Here is a 19633-nt window from a genome sequence, read left to right as displayed (position 1 = left end):
AAAAAAAAAACTCGGCAATAATTAAGGTCAAATGTTAGAAGAACAGTTTAATCATACAATGTCACAATTCTGCTTCGAAAAAGGAGTTCGTTTTCTTCATCTAACATCTGGAAATGTACATAAGGCCACCTGAAAATGTACATGACTTTGACAGTGTGACAAAACTCATATGTTCATATTTATATAATTGACAATATTTTACATTGCTTTTGCTTACAAGGTAGTAGCTGTTTCAAAATACAGCACTCTTCTGTACAAAAATAATTCTCGTCATATCCTGTGAAGTTTCCATGGTAGCAGAGAGGACTAAATGCAGCCTCGATTTTAGTACAGAGTGTTTCTTTTTTTCCTTTTTTTTAAACTGTCACACATCAGAAAGACTATCAACAGTGGATGTTACAGCTTCAGTACAAATAGAGGCTGGCCCAGAACGGATTTAAAAACAAAAACCATGCCAGATTGTGAAGCCATTAAGTTTTCATTTCCTTTAAAATAACACTTGATCAAATAAAACCTGTATACATTATATTCAAGGGGAAAGGAGTGATGAATATACACACATCTAAATGCACATTAGCCTTTTTCTCCCCCCTCCAAAGAAAAAAGAAAAAAAAAAGTGTAAAAGACATCCCATTTACAGCATAAACGTTTACAAATATACAACTGTACAGACAAATAAAAGCATCACTACAAATTTAGAGCAAGGCCTGTCAAACACCACAACTAGACTTTTTTTTTAGTGAAACTAATAATCTTACACTTATTAACTGCACATATACTACATTTATTCTACAATTCATATGAAGCAAAGAAGCCGTCACTACGAGCGTTACAGGTGAATTGTATAGCTTTTGATGGCCCCACCGGCCTCCGCCAATCCACTTACATACCCAAAGAAAAAAAGAAAAAGGTTCTTTAAGCATCCCTTTCTTCAGCTACGTCCAATTTATTTCACCTCAGATGTACAAAACTGACCAAATTCCAGAAATAAAATAATAATAATGATCTTTTGGACTGCTCTGACCTTCAGGCGGTGGGGGTTCCCATCACTGCTGCAAGCCCCTCAACCAAAAAAAGAGCAACAATTTTCTCATACATAAAGATGCTATACATTGCTCAACTACTTCTACACACACGAGATGATTATTCAGTACATAAAGATACTGTTTTCTAGGGCAGTGTTCATCTCAAACTACAAGACAGATAAGATGTTACACAAAACATAGGAAAAAAAAAAATCATTCTAAGGATTAAAACCTATTACAGCATGCCAACGCGTACCCCACTCCCACCCTGCTATCCCTGCAAAAAGCCCCACCCCACCCCACCCAAAGCTATGGTCATTTTATGTTAATATTAAACCAGGTCATACGCCCGCTGTACAACCAAACCTCATGCTCTGCTTCTTTAAGTTAAATGGTAGCGTTTTACTTCCTCCTGCATAAAAAAAAAATAAATCAAGTGATCGCCTGCATGAGGGGAGAGTAAGACGGCTCAAATGGTGCTCGGTGGATGTAGCAGCTCAGTCTGTCAGTACCAAAACATAATGCAGGCCACGAGCTGCTGGAGTAACCAAACACGCACACACTCCCGCAAAGGGTGGGGAAAAAACAAACAAAAGAAAACAAACAAAAGAAAAAACGAGGCAAGAAAAAAAAAAAAAAAACCACCACTGGCAAACGCTACCCTAGAGTAAAGCACCAATCTCCAAACCCCGAGCTGGCAAAGCGGCCTCAAAGACCTCTGGGTGACTGTGGCACGTGACGCATAGTACTCGCTTGTGGATGGAAGGATTTCTGTCCATCCATACTATGTGATGCTATTTGAAAACTAATCCATCAGCTGCTTTGGCATGGGAAAACACTTTTCTCCTTTTTTTTTTTTTTTTTTTAAACTGTGTGTGGGATAATATACAAATATTATAATAAATTGCCTAAGCTTAATAAGAACAGCTGTCTGTTTACAAAAACAAATGGAATCGTGTTTTAAAAGGATCACTCAGTTTAGCCTTTATAAAGTCACTTGCTGGTGTTAATTGTAAGAACTGTAAATTTCAGCAAATGTGTAATAATTTCTTTTTCTACAGAGAATTTACAAGGTAAAAAACTAAATGTACAAGATAATATGAAAACCAGTCAAATACATCAATTACATCATTAACAATGGGCTTGTGCTTTACCCAGGGAAAAAAAGAAAAGAAAAAAAAGGAAAAAAAAAAAAGGAGGAAAACAAAAGAAAAACAAAAAGAATAAACAGCCTGCTGACTGTGCACCCCCTGGGGGCCATGCTGGGGACCTGCACCAGGGGTGGCAGAGTGGCAGGGGTCAGTTGTCACAGCGTTCTTAGGTGAAGTTGACTTGTCTTGTTTTTTTGGTAACTTGCCCCCCCACTTGATGGGATAACAGAGGGTGTCAAAGGCTAACCCCTATGGCTAAGGAGCACATCTCAGACAGAACAGGGGGTTTGGGGCTCCTACTCCTCCACTTGTTCAGGGGACCTGGGATGTGTACGTGACTACAGCAGACCATTCGCGGGACCGCCGATTGGACCCAGTTCAGATCCACTCTTCATGTAGTACTTCTCTAGCTTAGCTAGAATGTGCTTCCCGTAGGTGTACTTACGCAAAGTGGCAATGTGAGGCCGGATCTAAATAAAGAAGAGAAGAAGATAAATGCATTTAAAATCTGAAGAAGCTCAAATGAGTTTAAATCTGGAAGTAGGGGTAAAGAATGGGCATGCTTTTTAATAATGGGTAGCATAATTTACAAAATGCATATCATGTTACATTAAGTAAGTCTTGAAACTGCTGATGGAGATTGTGTATGTAAAAGGGTTACTGAATTCATGAGTTAAGTGATTTTCTTGCAGTAATCTACAAAAATGTCTTATTTTTGGAACCACAGGAGTCGCCACCTGTTGGCCAGCAGAAAGAATGCAGATATTTTGGCAAATTTTTGGCACCCACGCTATACTGTTCTTTAAAAAAAACAAAAACAGCATTAACTAGTTTGATGTCAACACAAGAGCCTTGACAAAAGCCTGCACTGATGTACACAAAGAGTAATGTAAAATATGTAAACAATGGACACAATGCTGGCAGATAGATACGGAAGTGCACACCCTAGTTATTACTTTGTTTCCATGCAAAATACAATCGCTGTACACATAATGGCACTGATAACATGACTAAAAACAGGTCTTTCTGGTCATATTTCACATATCAAGGGTCCTTGAAAGCACCAACGCAGGCACTTGTTTGAACTTGGGCTGTTTCATGATCTGAATGAGCTGTCAACCCCCTGGATACCACTGATAAAATTTCACAGCTAAACTTTTACCAGCCAAGTCGATTTGACCACTTGTCAGAAACAGATTAGACTTTAAGCTTTGCTAAACCTTACAGAACACTGATAAAATTCACTGGATCAAATGGACCACGATCCACCCACTATCATTAACACTAACATGAGCACATTTAGTAGGCGACTCACCTTGTGCATGATGATTTTACGCTGAGCAGGTTCTGCCATGTCAATCATTCTTTGGACAACGTAGTTGGCGTACTGGTCTTTCATCATGGTGTACAAGGCGCTGTGGGGCCCGTCTTTCTGGCAGCACACTTCATCTATCAGCAGAGCTCTCTCTGCACGCGAGGAGTGGATCACACACTTCTCCACCACATTACTGGGGGAAAAATAAGCTACTGTTACTCAAGTTTATAACTGAACAGATGGAAACAGAGAGATGACAGCATATTAGAATCATTTTCTTTTGTTTTTGGCATCACGTGGTATGTATGCATGTGTGTTAGCAAACTGTAATTATTGGGCACAGTGGACTGGATAAGTGTTCAAACAGCTCAATTAGTTTAAGGTTTTGCTGACCCCAACTGTGAGGCAAGGGCTGGTTGTTAATGGGGTAAACTTGAATTTGGGAAATATAAAAGGAGGATTACTATGACCTAGTTTTACACCTGACACGTGCAGGGACAGGTTATGTTTGATAAGAAAACAACATGTACAACATTACCACCTACTGACTATAGAAAATTCCAGTTAATCCTCCACTGGACCATCCCAATAACAGCATCTAGTTGTTAGAGTGTCTAAGCCCTTTGTCTATCAGCTTACAATCTACCAGAGACAGGTTTTTAGGAGAGGGGACCACTATTCCCAGCTTAATTTTTTTCCCCCTGTTGGCTAACAGGATCAGTTTTACACAGCAATTTATTCCTAAAGCTGAGAACATTTATTGATTAGAATTCCAAACTTTTTCCAAAGAAATGAAACATGAAACACAAAACTCTAAACATATGCAATGATGGCCCACTGAGACAGTCTTACCGACTGCTCCATGTTACACTAAAGAGGATATTAGTCATTTACACATTCTTACAGCACTTTTCTACAAGTTACAAGGATCATTTTTCCCATCAAACACTCATACACTTGTATAGTGCTGTTTAATTGCAGCAGTTATGTTAAGTTTGTGAGCATCTTATTTTTTCCTAATATTACAGCTCATCTTTTAAATGTATAAAATATACCACTCTGCTGCCAGCAGACATGTATTTTTACAAATTGGCGGCACACACCACCATTTTTAATGGTAGTAAGACTGGAAAACCTTGTATTACGAAACAAGTAGATAACCACTTTTGTTTAACTACAGGAACTGAACGTGGAAGTCGTTTTGTGGTACTGGCTCCCAGTAGAGGATTTGTCCTCATCTTTTGGCATCTCCCTTTAAAGATCCCCACAGTGGATCATCTGCCTCCATCTCGCCTACGTAGCCAACATCCTTTGCCCCACATATTCACAATTATCGTGAGCCATGTAATTAAATTACTCAAACTAATATAAATTAAAAGGTACAAAGTCGGCCTAAAGTCATGTTTGCTCACTGACAAACACATCACATCCACAAGAGCGAAAACCAACATGACCGCCATAACAACTCGTGCAGACACATTTAGTTCAACACAGACTTGTCTTTTAAAATATCTACTTGCCTAATGTACTCACATTAAGAAAGCACTTTTCTATTCTTATGGACCACTCAAGGCACTTCACTGCATATCTCATCTTAACCAAGCATTCAATCATAATTTTATGCTATACACTTCAAGCACTGTACCTGCCTAAAATGAATATCTTCAGAGTGTGAGAGGAAGCTCGAGGAAACCCATGTAAGCACAGGGTGAACTTACAAACTCCATACAGCAAGGCCTGAGCCAAACCGGAGATTCACTTGTTGTGAGGTGATAGCAGTAACCACTGTACCATCATGCCACCGCCTATACATTACAAAAGAATTTACTCCAAGCTAAGCAAATGGACACTTGCCCTGGACAATCTCTGCTTTGAAAACAAAGAAACCTAAAATTCAGCATTCCCATCCTACTCGACTCAAGAAAGATCTAGGTTATGAACTTCCTGCTATTGTTACCACATGGTTACTGATAAATTATCCCAGGCCTAAATGATCTCTTATCAGGTCCAAACGTGAGTCGTTAAACTGCATGTTATAAACCTACTATTAACCGGTTTTTACCAATGTAAACACTCGAAAGATGTAGCAGAACAACAACAGCGTATCGACTGATCTTCAGATGATATGCATCAACTTATGCTCCTTAGTTATGCTAGTGCAAATCTGTCCTCACACCAGCAGAAGTGTGAAGAAACACAGCTGCTCTAATATTGACAGTAATGTGAGTGCTTTCCCTCCCACAACAGAATATTTATTTATTTTCACAATCATTTCACGAAATGAACTTTAGAATATTCACGGTCTGCCCTGTTAATGTCAAAATCCACAAACAATATACAGCCCACTCTTAATCCATACAGACTGCTTAGCTTACCTTGCAAATTTATGCTGGCTCAGAACAAGAACCTTCCCGCGCACCTCTGCCACTATCTTGCTCTTATCTTCTGGTCTGCCATGCTCCAAAACATGCTGAATGACGTAGTTACCGTACTGATCCTGCAGGAGGCAACAGAGGTGTAAGGGCAAGGCAAAGTCATCCCAACAAGATTAATCACAACAACAAAAAACAAACAAACTGTGAGATACAACTGAACATGATTGATACTCATGCACTACTTTTTCCCCCCCATTGGCCTCGATTGATAGGGTAATCATGCAACTCTACAATGATTGGCCGATGAATGAGCGACACCTCCATTTGTAGTATTTTGAATACCCTTACGTCATCACTGCGGAAGGTCAGACAAAACAGATGCTGCTGGTTTGTGTTGCTGACCAGGTAACACAACCAATAGCATCTTTGCCCCTTCAGAAACGGGTGATAGACAGTTACGGGTGTAATTTTAGTGCGGCAAGATGGAGACAAAAAATGAACTGACCAAACAACAAATAACACCACTCAACTGCCAAGCTTGTTAAAGTGGTAATTTGTTGAGTAGGTAATGCGAACTCCACCTTTAAATTTGAAGTATTTGCCTCCCAAACCATTTTCTGTCAATCTGTTTTAACATGAACTTGCATTATGTTGGTTTTAAAACACCATTTGTGAACTATTTGGTTATAAGAGTTTCAAACTCCTAGATTTGAATCAAACAATTATAATTTTAGCAAAATGAGAATTAAAAAAAATAAATAAAATAAAATAAAAAGGGAAAAACAGACTGATCAAAAAATGCTGTAGGCAAAAGAGGGATCATCAGACAGCAGATTAGCATGTCCCTAAATCCTCTGGCATAAAGCAAGAAGGGAGGAAAAAGGAAGAACAGGCAGCTCAGTGGGTTAGGAAAGGACCATAAGGGTTGGGAGTTGGAAAACTATCTAAATGTTAAATTAGATTCTTTACAGAAGAAAAGATTAAAAAAAATAAAGAGGGAAAAAGGAAGTGAGCACAGGGACATCCGCGATAGAGGCAAATTGCTCTGACCTTGAACAGTGCATCACGGGACACTGTATAATATGTTTTGGGTGTCATCTCCAATGAAACGCCTTGATATTTCTAGATGGAATAAGTGAGGGGGGCAGGTGGATGTTTAAATAATCACATATGTCAGATGTAATGTCAGCTAACAGCACAATTACATTCATCCTTACACTTAGCAGACCACAACTACACAGGAACAATGACAGGCTAAAAATATGAAATGTTCAAACATGAAGGACGCATGCAAATACGCGACATAAAATGATAAATGTCAACAACGATCAGTCGCAGCTAGCAAAAATAAGGTAGTCAGCGTGAAGTTTAAAATGGGACAGAGAGGAAACTGATGTGCACACCTGGCCCAGCTGTTCAGAGTGCTGATGAAGCTCTTCCAGGATGGGCAGAGTTTGCTCCTGGGTGCAGTGCTCCAAGATCCTTTGGATAACTCTGCAGCCATAGGGGTGTGTGGAAAGTACAAAAACCTAGAAAATAAAAACAGTGCTTATTGTACCATGTAGTGAAAGAACATCAGAGGTTTTAGATATTAATGCAACCCTACAGCTCACATGAGTCTACAAAAAATAAATTATACTGAATGGTAGTTACGTTATAAGGCAGCTTATTGTATGGCAGCTATTCTAAAAAACAAAAACAACAAACACTAAAAAACAAAAACCCACCTGTCCTTGGAAGGCATCAATAATGAACTGAAGAGCCTGAGGCTGGACACATTCAATGCACTTCTGTACCACATGGTTCCCATTCTGGTCTTTCACACACTTCAGCACATGGCCGTCAAGCTCACGGACAATGTCGCTCTAAATGGAAGAAAATGATATCAAATTAAATCAAAGCCTTTAATATGAAGGACGAATAAAATGCTTTTCAATAGAAAATACAACTGTTATAAAGAAGTGAAATCTCACTTACAATTACCTGCTGGTCTGAGGAAATTGACTCCAGGGCTTTCTGAATGACCCTGCAACCATACATCTGCAACGCCAGGGGAAGGACGTGTCCGCGGATACGGGTCGCTAAAGCAAGTTTCTGTTCTGCACTTCCAAACTGAGACAACATAAAAAATATATTATATATGCCGGAATCTATTACAATATGAGAGTAATTTATTATAAATGGAATCTAGTTTAGTTTATACTGTGCAGTTACTCAAAAGACACATGGATGAACTTTAACACTCCCAACCTCAAAGAACTTTTGGATGACATAATTCCCAAATACATCAGTCATCAGTTGGTATGCTGCTTGCAAAATCTCTCCAAACACCATCTGTCTCTCAGCAGGAGTGGCCCTCTCTAGCTTCTGCTGGATAAATCTAGATTGGAGAAAGCAGGGAACGATTAAAAAGACACTTCGAAGAGTGGACTCATTATAAAAAGTGTAACACTGCAATGTAGTTTTTTGCACGTTTTCTTTTTTGGCTAAGGCTTAAATTTACGAGACCTAAAAGAAATTCATTATTTCCCAAAAGCCTATATATTTAATTGTGCGGTGGCATTTTCAAGCATTAAATTAGGTCCGTCACCTGGATCCGTGCTGGTCTTGAGAGAACTCCACCATGTGTCCAGGCAAGTCACGGAGCTGGAGGTTTGGAAAACGGTTGTTCCTGAAGTCTTCCAATAGGCGGCTGCGTCCAGATGGCATGACATCAGAGCGGCTGTAGCGGGGCCGTGAGGGAGGGAACAACTGGCTGCTGGAATTGAACAGACTGGACGTGCCGCCTGTGCTCCGGTATTTGGCCTCGGCTCCGGGAGCTGCAGAAATGTAACGGCCACTGCCATTTGTCAGGCCACCTAGGATTAAATAAGACAATTTTTAATATTTCATTTACAAGCATCAATTTCACTGAAGGTGCCCCTAACAGGGGATGACAACTTAAAGTTCTATTCTATTTAAGTCACATCCTCACTTACGAACAGGATCAAATGCTTCTTTATTTTCTACCTCAAAAGCAACATTCGACCAAAAGGTAAACATCCCTTCTTTAGGCTTACCTAGGTGAAGGCTTGAAGAGGATCCATGGGAAGAGGGCAAAGATGGCGGAGGAGTGAGTGGGGAATGACCTGGTGTAAGGCCAATGGGGCTGGGTGAAGAGGAGTAACCCAGGCTGTTATAAAACGGCTGCCCAATGGGAGTTAAACTGCTGCCACCTCGTTTGTATAGGTCAGAACTTGCCAACAGGGAATCCCTGCGGGATACACTGCTACTGGTCGAGCTGGATACTGAAAAAAAATCATAAACAAAGCACTTTTAGAACACACAACTTAAATTTAACACAAGACCATTTTCCTCTCCAAGCAGCACGTTGTTTAGCCACTGACCAGAAGAGCCGAAACCCCCAAGAGCAGAGCCCAGGCCAACGCCAAGAGATCCGCCGGTGCTGCTGAAGCCCAGGGAGGAGCTTGGCGGTGGGGCAGCAGAGGTGTGAGAGAAAAGAGAGCTGCTCTGAGAGGTGTTGGGGACTGATCCAGATCCGTAGAATGAGCTGGAGGGCAGGCCGCTGCTGGGTGGAGGAGCCTGCTGCTGCTGCGGCTGAGGTTGAGGCTGAGGCATGGAGCGGTACAGTCCGTTGGCTGGAGGACCAGACATGTTGTTACCGGAGCCAGATGCAGACACTGCTGCTGCTGATGGAGAGAGATTATTGTGAGAGGTCAAAAGTGAGGAAAGATCACATGAGTGGTACTAATCAATTAAGAATAGAAAGAAGTGGGTGTGCGGGACAGACATTATAGTAGGCATATCTAAGAAGAAAAAAAAAAAATCCCATCTCTATTAATAATACACACACATATCATTTGCACAACACACCACACAGAAGCACTCATTAAGTTATCATTTTGAGAAGAGGACATCTATACAAATCAGATCGCTACATGTGTGCATGCAACTGTGCCTACTCAAAACAGCAGATCTGGCAGATTGCTAGAGAACTGCTAAGTGGGTGAAGTCATTTTACCATAGATAAACACAAATGACAAGCTCAAATATAAACAAACAATAAAAAGCAGAATTAAACATAAACATATTCAGCTATTTTTGGGAGAGCCACTTTTGCATTTTAAACCATCAGCGTGAACACACTTTGTGGAAGCTGGAACTTCTTGGCTGAATCATTTTTTCCACCTATATTTAAAGGTTACTGCTTATGTGTGGTGATTAAACTCGGGGTAAGAGGCTTGGGAACATATTAAAGTAATGAATTTATTCACTAAAATAGCTAAATGAAACATTGCTCGGTGTGTGTCCTCCCCACACACAGAGTAGAGACAGCAGTGGTAACTGCAGGAGACAAACACTGCGAACAGACCAAATTTAAACCAAACTATGTGATCTGCTTATCTGATCAACGTCACATTTGGTTTTGTGAAGAAGGTGTCAGTGGACAAAATAGGAGACATAGTCCACAGGAGACGGAGAGTGATCTTTTTAGAGATTTGAATCAGATAAAATACAGTCACAGAATTCCAAATAATCATCTCTAATGCAATTAGATTAGCTAAATGTGAGTTATATAGTGCCAAATCACAACAGTTACCCCAAGGCACTTGAATGCAATGTAAAAACCCTAAAACAAACCATCCACAAATCCCCTCTGAGCAAACAGTTGGTGACACAGGAGAGGAAAGAATTCCTTAATTAAAACAAATGTTTTAAAAAAATTCCTACCAGCTTGTGCCGCTGCATGGTTGATAAGAAGTGGGGTTTGGACTAGACGAACAGGCCCACCCAGACCGGTGCGGGCACCAGGGCCCATTACCAAAGCTCCAGTCTGGTCATAGTAAGCTGCAGGGGCCAAAACCTGATAACCTGAGGAAGAAACAAGACACACAAAGAGGAGAGAGTTAGTAATTACAGTTTACTATTACTACACAACATACTTGGAGTGTTGTTAGAAACACTGTTTCAGTTTTTTGTAACTACTACTCACACACTGTATACACTTAATGTGAACCAATAAGGGAAAAAAAATAAAAAAAATGTATTTGGTTGTGAGTGTCTTTGGCTACATTGCAGTATAGCATAAGTATGAAATGGTAGACCAACCAGGCATTCCTGTGTATGCCAACGCAGGGTTTGCAGCAGCTGCTGCAGCTAGGGATTCCTGCTGGCTTTGCTGGCCTTGCCCAGGTGTAAGAGGTCGCTGGTTGGTTCCAGTGCGCATCACCTGGCAGAAACGGTTAAAAATACTGTTACTGGCTTTGTACTGAAAGGGAAGCAATCTCAACTTGTTGTCACAACAAAAAATAAACAAGTGACTAAATGAGGAACAGCTAAAATATAGCTAACGTGTTTTACCACGACTGTGTGGTTTGATCAGACGTCACGAGTTGCTTGGAAACATATACAACCAACCCCAGGACAGTTCTGAATCAAATGCACAACTGATGGATCTACGCCGCAGAAGCCCCGCCCACTTTTAACTTTTCTAAATTTTAACAGCAGGTCTTCATGGATGACTCATTTTCAGGGTCATCCTGTCATCATAAACATTCTGCACACGATAACTGGTCACAGACCGATGACTGAAACCAAATCCTGAAGCACATTTTTCATACAATCATATGAGGCCAATGAAGTAGGGAATTAATACTGGTTAGAGAAATTATTCCTACCTGTGGTTGCCCTGGCCCTGGCCCTTGACTGGATGCTTGCTGATTGGCCGAGTGATTGGCAGTAGATGCAGGCTGCTGCTGGAAAAGATTAGCTGGGTACACACCCCAAGGGACGCCGTAGTACTGTGGTGGAACAACTGTGGGGCCTGGAGGAGGGGAGAGAAAAAAAAAGAAAAGAAAAAAAAAAAAACCACATCTGAAGTTATACATTGGATCTGGGCAGAAGATAATCAAGAGTAAAAGAAATAAAATAATAATGATCTGTTGGATTTCAATGAGAACTTGCGGATGAACATGTGCCATGTGATCACCTGCAAGCGTTGCTGCTGCTGCCAACCCAGCAGCAGTGTAGGGATCAGCTCCAGGTGGGGCAGCATTAATGATGTAAGGGTTTGGCACAAACGCAGGAGCAAGGCCAGCTGAGTAACATGAGGAAGAACAACAATATAATTCTCATTCAAAAGTCTACGCAACTCAAACAGAGACAACCTGAGAGACAAAGCAGTTAAACAATACTGCAAAAGAATCTGTCTCACCAAGATGCTGCTGCTGGGCTGCAGCCAGTGCATATTGTTGCTGCTGAGCTGCAGTGAGCTGTTGAACAGTCAATGGATTAGACCTCTGGAACAACTGGAAAAAAATAAATAAATAAAAATCAACAAACTGCTCACAACCTGCAGAGCAAACTACCAAACAGACTTTGTGCATTTAACAGACCTGCTGCTGAGAGTTGTAGTCAAACAACCCAACTGGAGTCCCTGAAGAGTCCACCTGAATCTGATTACCAGCATAGTCAAATTGTAAGGACTCCACACCAGCTTGCTGCTCCATACCGCCCATGTTCTGGGCCTCCTGGTTCTGGAAATCCTCAGCTTGGACCTTGTTTTGGGAGGGGTTCTGCTGTTGGAGAGCATGAGGGTGGTGGTGCTGCCCCATCATCTCCAAACCTGTCTGACTGGGACCCATCCTCTCCACAGCCTCAGTGGGAGAAGCTTGACGGCTTCCAGGAGTTGGGCTAAAAGAACAAAAAAAACAAAAACAAAAAACAAGTTGAGTTTAAAAAGGACCACCATATTTATACACAACTGTTATTTGGGGGCGAAACAAAAGTCTAAAAACCCTCAAATCAACTTATAAATGTTCATATTTACACAGTCTGATATTTTATATTTAGTTTTTAACTGAAAAGCTATATATACTATATTAGAGATAACATTTTTTCCATTTTCTACTGGTTAACTTGTACCATTGTAAAAGGAAAACCTACTTGAAGTCTTTACAGTCTCTGTCCATGCCGTTCAGCAGACCTCTTCCATTGGCTTTAGTAGGATCACTCTCCTCTCCCACCTTCATCTCAGGGCTTTTGTCGTCTTCAAAAGGCGACACCTTCTCTTGCGCATCAATTTTCTCTCTCCCATCTTGGTCAGCATCTCCTGCACCCTGTGTAAATACGAAAGACCGAAAAACATTTAGACAAAGAAATGCAATCTCCACTTTTGGTAAGATCGATGAGATGCATGAGTTTGGCTTACATAGCCTCCATTCCTGTAGCGGCCATCCATCTTGTCACCAGGGGACGAACTCAGGACGTACTCCACCATGCTCACGCCGAGACCTCCGCCTTCTGAGCGAGGTGAAAGCACAGAATTGGCATCACCATTGCCATGGAAACCCTGGCCTGGCCGTCGCTGCACCATGATTGGCTGAGACACTGAATGATCTGAACGAAAAGTCGTAATCAAATACAGTGGCAAGCGAAGTGAACCCGTGGAATTACATGTTCTTCTGCGTTCACTGGTCAGAAAATCTGATTTGATCTTCATCTGAGTCACAAGTAAACACAAACGTGATGTTTGACCCAAACAATCTCTTATGTCCTTCTTAGAAGGACATAAGAGGTTTTTCCCTATGTTAATACTGTCCATATGTACATAGCGCTGCAGAACTGTACCACCCCCAGCATGTTTACACTGAGTAGGAGATGCTCTGTATCTCATTGTACAACTGTATAGTGACAATAAAGGCATTCTATTCTATTCTATTAAAACTTTAGATTGCTGGTAGAAAAAGTAAGGGAACCCTTGGATTTGACAAGTGACTGAACCTCCTGTGGCAGCAGTGATTTCAAAGGTTTTCTGCAGCCACAATCAGGAGGAAGTTTGAGTCATTCTTCTAGAATTGTCTCACTTCAGCCATGTTGTCAGGAATGAATCTCTAGCGTGAATTATCCTCGAGGTCATTCTTCAGCACCTCTATTAGATTAAGAAACTGGGCTCTGACTGAACCGTTAGACCTTCTTCTTGTAAAAGGAACCTATTATACTTTAGCTCATTTTCAGCCATATGTGAATGGGCACAATGGTCAGTGCTCATAATAAACATGCCTATTTCAAATAATCAGCTACGGTTAGTAAGTAATCCCTTAATGCCATACGCTCAGGATTCAGACTGTTCTAAATGGTTAATTTCATTTTCCCCCCACTCTTAGCTCTGTGTGAGGTCACTTAGAGCAGATGTGCTTAATATGGTCATCTCATGCACACATATCTGGCTGCAAGCTCAGCAGCTCCACTCACCTGCTGTTCTAACCATCCGTTTACGAGGGACAACCAATCAGATAAATGTTAGATAAAAAGGGACAAATGAGATAAATGAAGAATAATTTGAACTCAGGCAAAGGAAGCGCAGGCTTTACTTTGCAGTTTAGCTACATCATTCAGTACTGCAGTAGTGCTGTAAAGGATCAAAGTACTCCTTTAGCAAATATCAGGCAAGGTTTTATGGACAGCAGTGGCGCTCTAACCAGCGATTTAACTACCCATCATGTCCACGCAACGATTGTGATTGGCCTGTTCAGTACTGCCGATTCTTCCTGTGCATGTCCAGCTGCTTTTTTGCTGTAGTTTCTTAATTCATCAGTGAGAGAATAACTGTCATCACTTCAATATAAGGAATAATGATCATAGCATCAATGTAAGGATTCACAAATGTCTGCAAATTCCTGCAGGCAGGTTGTTGAACCTACCAGAATAGATGTGAGGGAATGCAGCAGGTGAAAAAAAAAGAAAAAAAAAAAACTTGAGTGGGAATTAAAGACGGGACAAAAAGCCCCACCATTTTATTGGTTTCTATTGGATGACTCCGCATACAAATGACCAGGACATAACCATGAGGTAATCCGCACAGAATGTATTTTGCACAAGCGTAAATGCCGCCAATGAAGTCAGGCACTTACACAGGCTACACCACAGGCTCTACAAACACTCACTGCAGATCAGAATCAGTCCTTACTGTCCTAACCAGGAATGATTTATAGATGGTATTCGTGAAGGGAGATGTTTACCATTTTCTAACATAGCCTAGTCAAAATGCACCATGATATATAATTGAAAATAATTGTGTGTGTGTATGTGTGTGTGTGTGTGTGTGTGTGTGTGCAATTTCAACAAAAAATAAAAAAAAGCAGAAAAAAAAAACCCTGGTTTGTTTATAATTGTAACTCAGATGAAGATCTGACCTGATTTTAAGACAAATTCCAAAGGGTTCACTTGCTTTTTCTTGCCACTGTATTTATATCATTCTAATAGTATTTATATCAAAACGTTATAGCTGGCAGGCACCTGTGAAAACTGAGATATTCCATTCCCAAACACATGACTGGAACAGATATCTTAACCACATATGCAATAATTAATTAGAGAAAAGACATTTTAGAAGACACTCACGAGATGATCCCCATGCATTGTCTCTCCACTCTTCTCCAAGAAGCATTCCTTTCCTGCCATCTTTGGCCAGCTCATCAGAATCCCAGAGCTTTTTTGCTGGCAAAAGCTAAGAAAAAACATAAACAGCGTTTCTGAATGGCGTAGAAAACCATTTGCATTTATGATTTCAAACTGCGAGTGCAAAGGGAGACGTATTTTCGACTCCATATGTGAATGAGATGTTTGAGAACAGAATGTTTTGAGGACAAGTTAAACTCACTAATAATTAATTGGCATAATTGGAAGATATCAGGAGAAATCACTTAATTGAACAATCTAAGCTTCAATTAGACTGTATTTGTACACAGACATGGGGAGTCACTGACTACTAATTCATAAGAATTTTTTATTGACATAGGATTCAAATGTTTATTATTTAGTGTAAGTTGGACTAATTACCTATTATAGACACCAATTACCTATAATTGGGGCTATTACACTCAAGACCTTTGAGCAACTCTCAGTTAACTTCAAGTCAGTTCAATAATGCTTTTCTAAAGAATCCGTACAGGTTTTCTGCTTCAGACTCCTCTTAAAACAGATTAAATTCTAACTGGAATCTTTTTCCCCCTAGAGTGCTCTGGCGAGGCAAACAAGTCAATGACCCAATCCACACTGCCAGGAAAAAAGGCTGGTTGAGCTTGAAGATTTCTAGGAAAGTCGTGCCAAGTTTTATGACCATTGTTAACAAGATTTGTCATTAGTAAGAAAGTCAATGCTGCAATTGATGCTTTAACCAAACACCAAGTAAACAATTTATTTGCTTAAGTGAACCGGCCATTTTAGTCTTCTTGTTTCATAAAATGAGAAAAACACTCCTATACAACACAGTTTTACCATCACTGTACACTGCACATAGATTTACATGCAGCAGCCTGGGGGGTGGGGGGGTCTGAGACATAAAATATGAGAAAATGTAACTACATCAGTGTAGCACACAGAGGAGCACAAGGTGTTTATCGTTTATAAAAAATTATTTGTAATAGCGTTAAGTCAAAAAGCTTTCAGAAAACCCTTTATTAGGAAAACAAACATTTAGTGTTGTTCAGTTGTTTCTGTATTGTGCATATGCTTGCTAACAATAAAACAGGGACAGGTGAGGGTTTAATGGATTTCAATCAAAGGTAAGATGAACTAGTTTACAATAAATCTGTATTTTAAAGACTCTGTGGTGGTGGTGGTGCAAACATTGAAGCTTTAAAACTAGTTCAGCATTTCTATAGTTTCTCTAGACGTGGTTTCACAGGACTGAAGAAAGCCATACTTAAATCTGGCCTCTGTAAAATAGCAACCTGCGGATGTGTACAGTCACTTTTCAATTCTAGAGCGGCGGGGAAAGAAGAAAATAATTAAATAATAATCACAGAAAACTGTATAAGAGTGAGGAGAGTGAACGATATGCAGACAAAAACCCCTCGACTCCAAAGCAAGAGCTTGAAAATCATAGTTCATTTCATCCACTGCACGGACCTGAGACAGATTTAAAAAAAGGTTTTTCATGAACATTTTAAATTAAACAGCAATGATTTAACAAAATGTAAACTGTAAAATTGTACCTGCAATGCTAAAGAGTGCTTGTTGTAAGAATATGTGACAATTCAATAGAATACATAAACATTCATAGCAAAAAACTAACATTTATTCTTTAATCTGTGCAATTGTTTTTACATTACATAACATTCTGGTTTTGTGAAATAAGCCAGACATGAATTATGACTTACACAGCATTTTGAATATGCTGTTAAGCCAATAAGAGAATGTTGTTTAATTCTCTTACATGAAATCCCAAAGCAAATAGTCCTGACTGTTCGACTTATGTTAAGGTATCTGACACGATCATTTAGCTTTGGTTATTGCATGACCGCCCCCCGGCCCACTATACACGATGTGTTAAGGAAAACTGAAAATGAAAATAAAAATCTGAGAAGGACCTTTAAAAAAAAAAAAATTTTTAGACTAGGACCTATGCAGAGCTAAATACAAAAAAAAAACATCTGCACAGACTACACATGATGATTTATAAAGAGAGGCGATTACACTCGTTCTTCTGCAGGGCACAATAACTTGCTTGCATGAAACAGAATAGTTTGAATGAAGTTTGAAAGAAGAAAAAAAATGAAATAACCTAAACATGAGACGGGGCTTTGTATGTAGCAACAAAAAAAGCTGCAGAGCAGCTTAAACTACTGTTGAGACAGGATGTGAGGTGTGGCTATTAAATGACAACACAAAGACAGGTTTTGAAATTAAAAGAGGATTGGTTTCCAGTGGCTTAACATTACTACAGACAGATTATAGACATTTCTCAATATATGGTCAGCAAAAAAGAAGCCACAGCTGTGGGAAAATATCTCCATCCATATCAGTATGCTGAGCTGTCCTAGTCAAGCCATTTCTGGCCAACTACATGTCAATCCTCCTTATTAATCTGATCCAAGTACCACACAACTTTATTTATTTTCCTTCAAAATCACATTTGCGTTTAAGAGAAGCACTTCCAAGTCTGATCCAACAGTGTAGAATAAAACCATGAAGCCTCTTAGACCACTAATGGAAGAAGACTTACTACGCTGCTTTGATCACTGAAAGCCCCGAGTGCAGCAGTCTGTAGGTGCAGAAGGGGAATAATTTGAAGGGGAACAGAATTAAAAGACAAGCTTTCTTCATTAAAGTTTAATTGCAGCATTTATTTCATTATTTAATAACCACACTTTCTATTACAACTCTGGCTCAGTCAACATGGTGAGACTCACACCCCTGTTGTGCTGACACAATGGCCAAAACTATAATCTTGCTGATGTCTGTTGTAAATCAGAAGCAGTGCTATGGCTTTTTAATACTTGTAGTAACAGACTGGTGATCTCTGAAATCTGCACTCCAACCTTCACCTCACGTTTGACTGGGCAAACGGCTGTGGACAGACCTGTCTGTAACTCCAATAATGACAAAGTACTACATTTAAACAACAGATTGTTTACTTGCTGTTTATACCAATATAACAATCAGTGAAAATTGAGGACTTGTTCTGTCTGGTAATTATACTAAACTGCACATCACCGCATGCCTTAGCTCAGTAAAACAAAAAACAAACCAACTGTTTACCTGATCGATATGATTGGCATCCCCAGTAGGCCAGCGATGCTTGCTAGGTGTGCAACTTACAAGCTGCTCCCCAGGCTGCCTCTGAAAGAAGTACCCTACTGTGGCGTCATCCTGAGACCTCCCGCTCAGCGGGGGCTGTGGGGTACCTGGGGTAGGGTTAGGAACCCTGTCCATGCCCTGTATGTGTGGCCCTCCAGGAGCCTGACCAGCTCCGCCAACTGTGGCTAGGGGCCCTCCGCCATGAACTCGGACACCCCCAGACTCAGGAGCACCATTTGCATGCAGCATCCCACCTCTCGTCTCCTGCCAGGCCACGTCATTCATACCTAGGATGCTGCATGGAATGCTCATTCCACGGGAAAGCCTAAAAAACAAAACAAAACAAAAAAAAAAAAACAGACAAAGTAAGATTTACTCACTGAAATGTATATTTTCTTATTTCAATTTCACTTGCATAAAATTGAAAGAAATCTTATTAGAGGATATAGTATCTCTGTGTGTCCTGTACAATTACATATAAATGCCCAATAAGAAACACTAGGCTATAAAAGACTCAGATGTAATTTTAATTTCATTATACAATGTAATGTAGCACCCATTACAATTTGGTGTTTACGGCATCATAATTGGCTTTTATGAAAGCCCATGCTATTATAATGCGACCATCGTGGACTTATTAAATCCTCCTTGAGCCTTCAGACAAAAATCAGCTTTTACATCCCATTAAAGATGTTCATCCAAAAGAATAATAAAATGATAACTAATGCTTTTAATTTTCCTCGCTGGGACAAGACTAATTCCCGAGCTGCTAACAACACGCCAGGGATATAGTTGTCTAATTCTGCTTAACTATTTGTGCTACAACAGGTTAGTAATGTTTTGTTAAATTAAAAAGATCGGGCCAAGAACGAAACAAGCGACTGACATCGATGTTGGTGGCTTATAAGAGCAACACCGCTCGGTAACGTTGTCGTTAGCCAAATACTAGCTGGTGACCATACGACTGGGGATACCAGCAATAAAGCTTCGACTACCACACAGACATACACGCATAAATGCAAATATTCAGCGATAGCCACGACTGATTCCTGAGATGATGTAACGAGCTTGCAACAACGTATTCAAATTTGAAACTGTTCATTGTGGCACACCAATTAGCAGCTTGGCTAGCTAGCCTAGCCTAGCCAGCAGCAAGCAAGCCGCTGTAATAATAAGGAAGCTACC

The 19633-nt window shown here is 40.3% G+C and overlaps 1 protein-coding gene across 6 annotated transcripts; it reads right to left on the bottom strand.

The window, feature by feature from the left end:
* Positions 1 to 21: 21 nt before the first annotated feature.
* On the bottom strand, positions 22 to 18773 carry pum2 (pumilio RNA-binding family member 2). 6 transcript variants are annotated; one of them, XM_042220354.1, is made up of 21 exons: positions 18410 to 18773; positions 16703 to 16777; positions 15269 to 15374; positions 13077 to 13264; positions 12812 to 12984; positions 12262 to 12559; positions 12081 to 12174; positions 11856 to 11963; positions 11545 to 11690; positions 10976 to 11096; positions 10598 to 10738; positions 9253 to 9555; positions 8926 to 9153; positions 8457 to 8724; positions 8117 to 8246; positions 7850 to 7978; positions 7594 to 7731; positions 7270 to 7395; positions 5867 to 5988; positions 3492 to 3684; positions 22 to 2646 (listed from the first exon to the last, which is right to left on the bottom strand). In XM_042220354.1, exons 1-21 carry the CDS (start codon positions 18758 to 18760, stop codon positions 2515 to 2517), a joined length of 3570 nt encoding a protein of 1189 aa, XP_042076288.1. In that variant the 5' UTR covers positions 18761 to 18773; the 3' UTR covers positions 22 to 2514. The 6 variants fall into 6 exon arrangements, with proteins under 6 accessions (XP_042076288.1, XP_014188844.2, XP_042076287.1 ...); XM_014333358.2 differs by lacking the exon at positions 18410 to 18773 and adding an exon at positions 6917 to 6988 and having other exon boundaries at positions 15269 to 16711; XM_042220353.1 differs by lacking the exon at positions 18410 to 18773 and adding an exon at positions 6917 to 6988 and having other exon boundaries at positions 7844 to 7978; positions 9253 to 9552; positions 15269 to 16711.
* Positions 18774 to 19633: the final 860 nt, after the last annotated feature.

The sequence above is a fragment of the Haplochromis burtoni genome, unplaced genomic scaffold (assembly GCF_018398535.1).
Source record: "Haplochromis burtoni strain Fernald_Lab_line unplaced genomic scaffold, NCSU_Asbu1 Contig_47, whole genome shotgun sequence".
Lineage (NCBI taxonomy): Eukaryota > Metazoa > Chordata > Actinopteri > Cichliformes > Cichlidae > Haplochromis > Haplochromis burtoni.
The sequence above is the reverse complement of the archived record's forward strand: the minus strand, read 5'-3'. Positions and strand labels throughout refer to the sequence as shown.

What these genes read in the sequence shown, in the direction of transcription:
- pum2 (XM_042220354.1), bottom strand. Translation starts at nt 18,760, where the DNA reads ATGAGCATTCCATGCAGCATCCTAGGTATGAATGACGTGGCCTGGCAG. An exon ending in ATGCCAATCATATCGATCAG is followed by an intron (nt 16,778 to 18,409) that starts GTAAACAGTTGG and finishes AATCTGTCTCAG; the next exon opens with GTCCGTGCAGTGGATGAAAT. An exon ending in CAATTTCCTCAGACCAGCAG is followed by an intron (nt 7,732 to 7,849) that starts GTAATTGTAAGT and finishes TCTTCCATTTAG; the next exon opens with AGCGACATTGTCCGTGAGCT.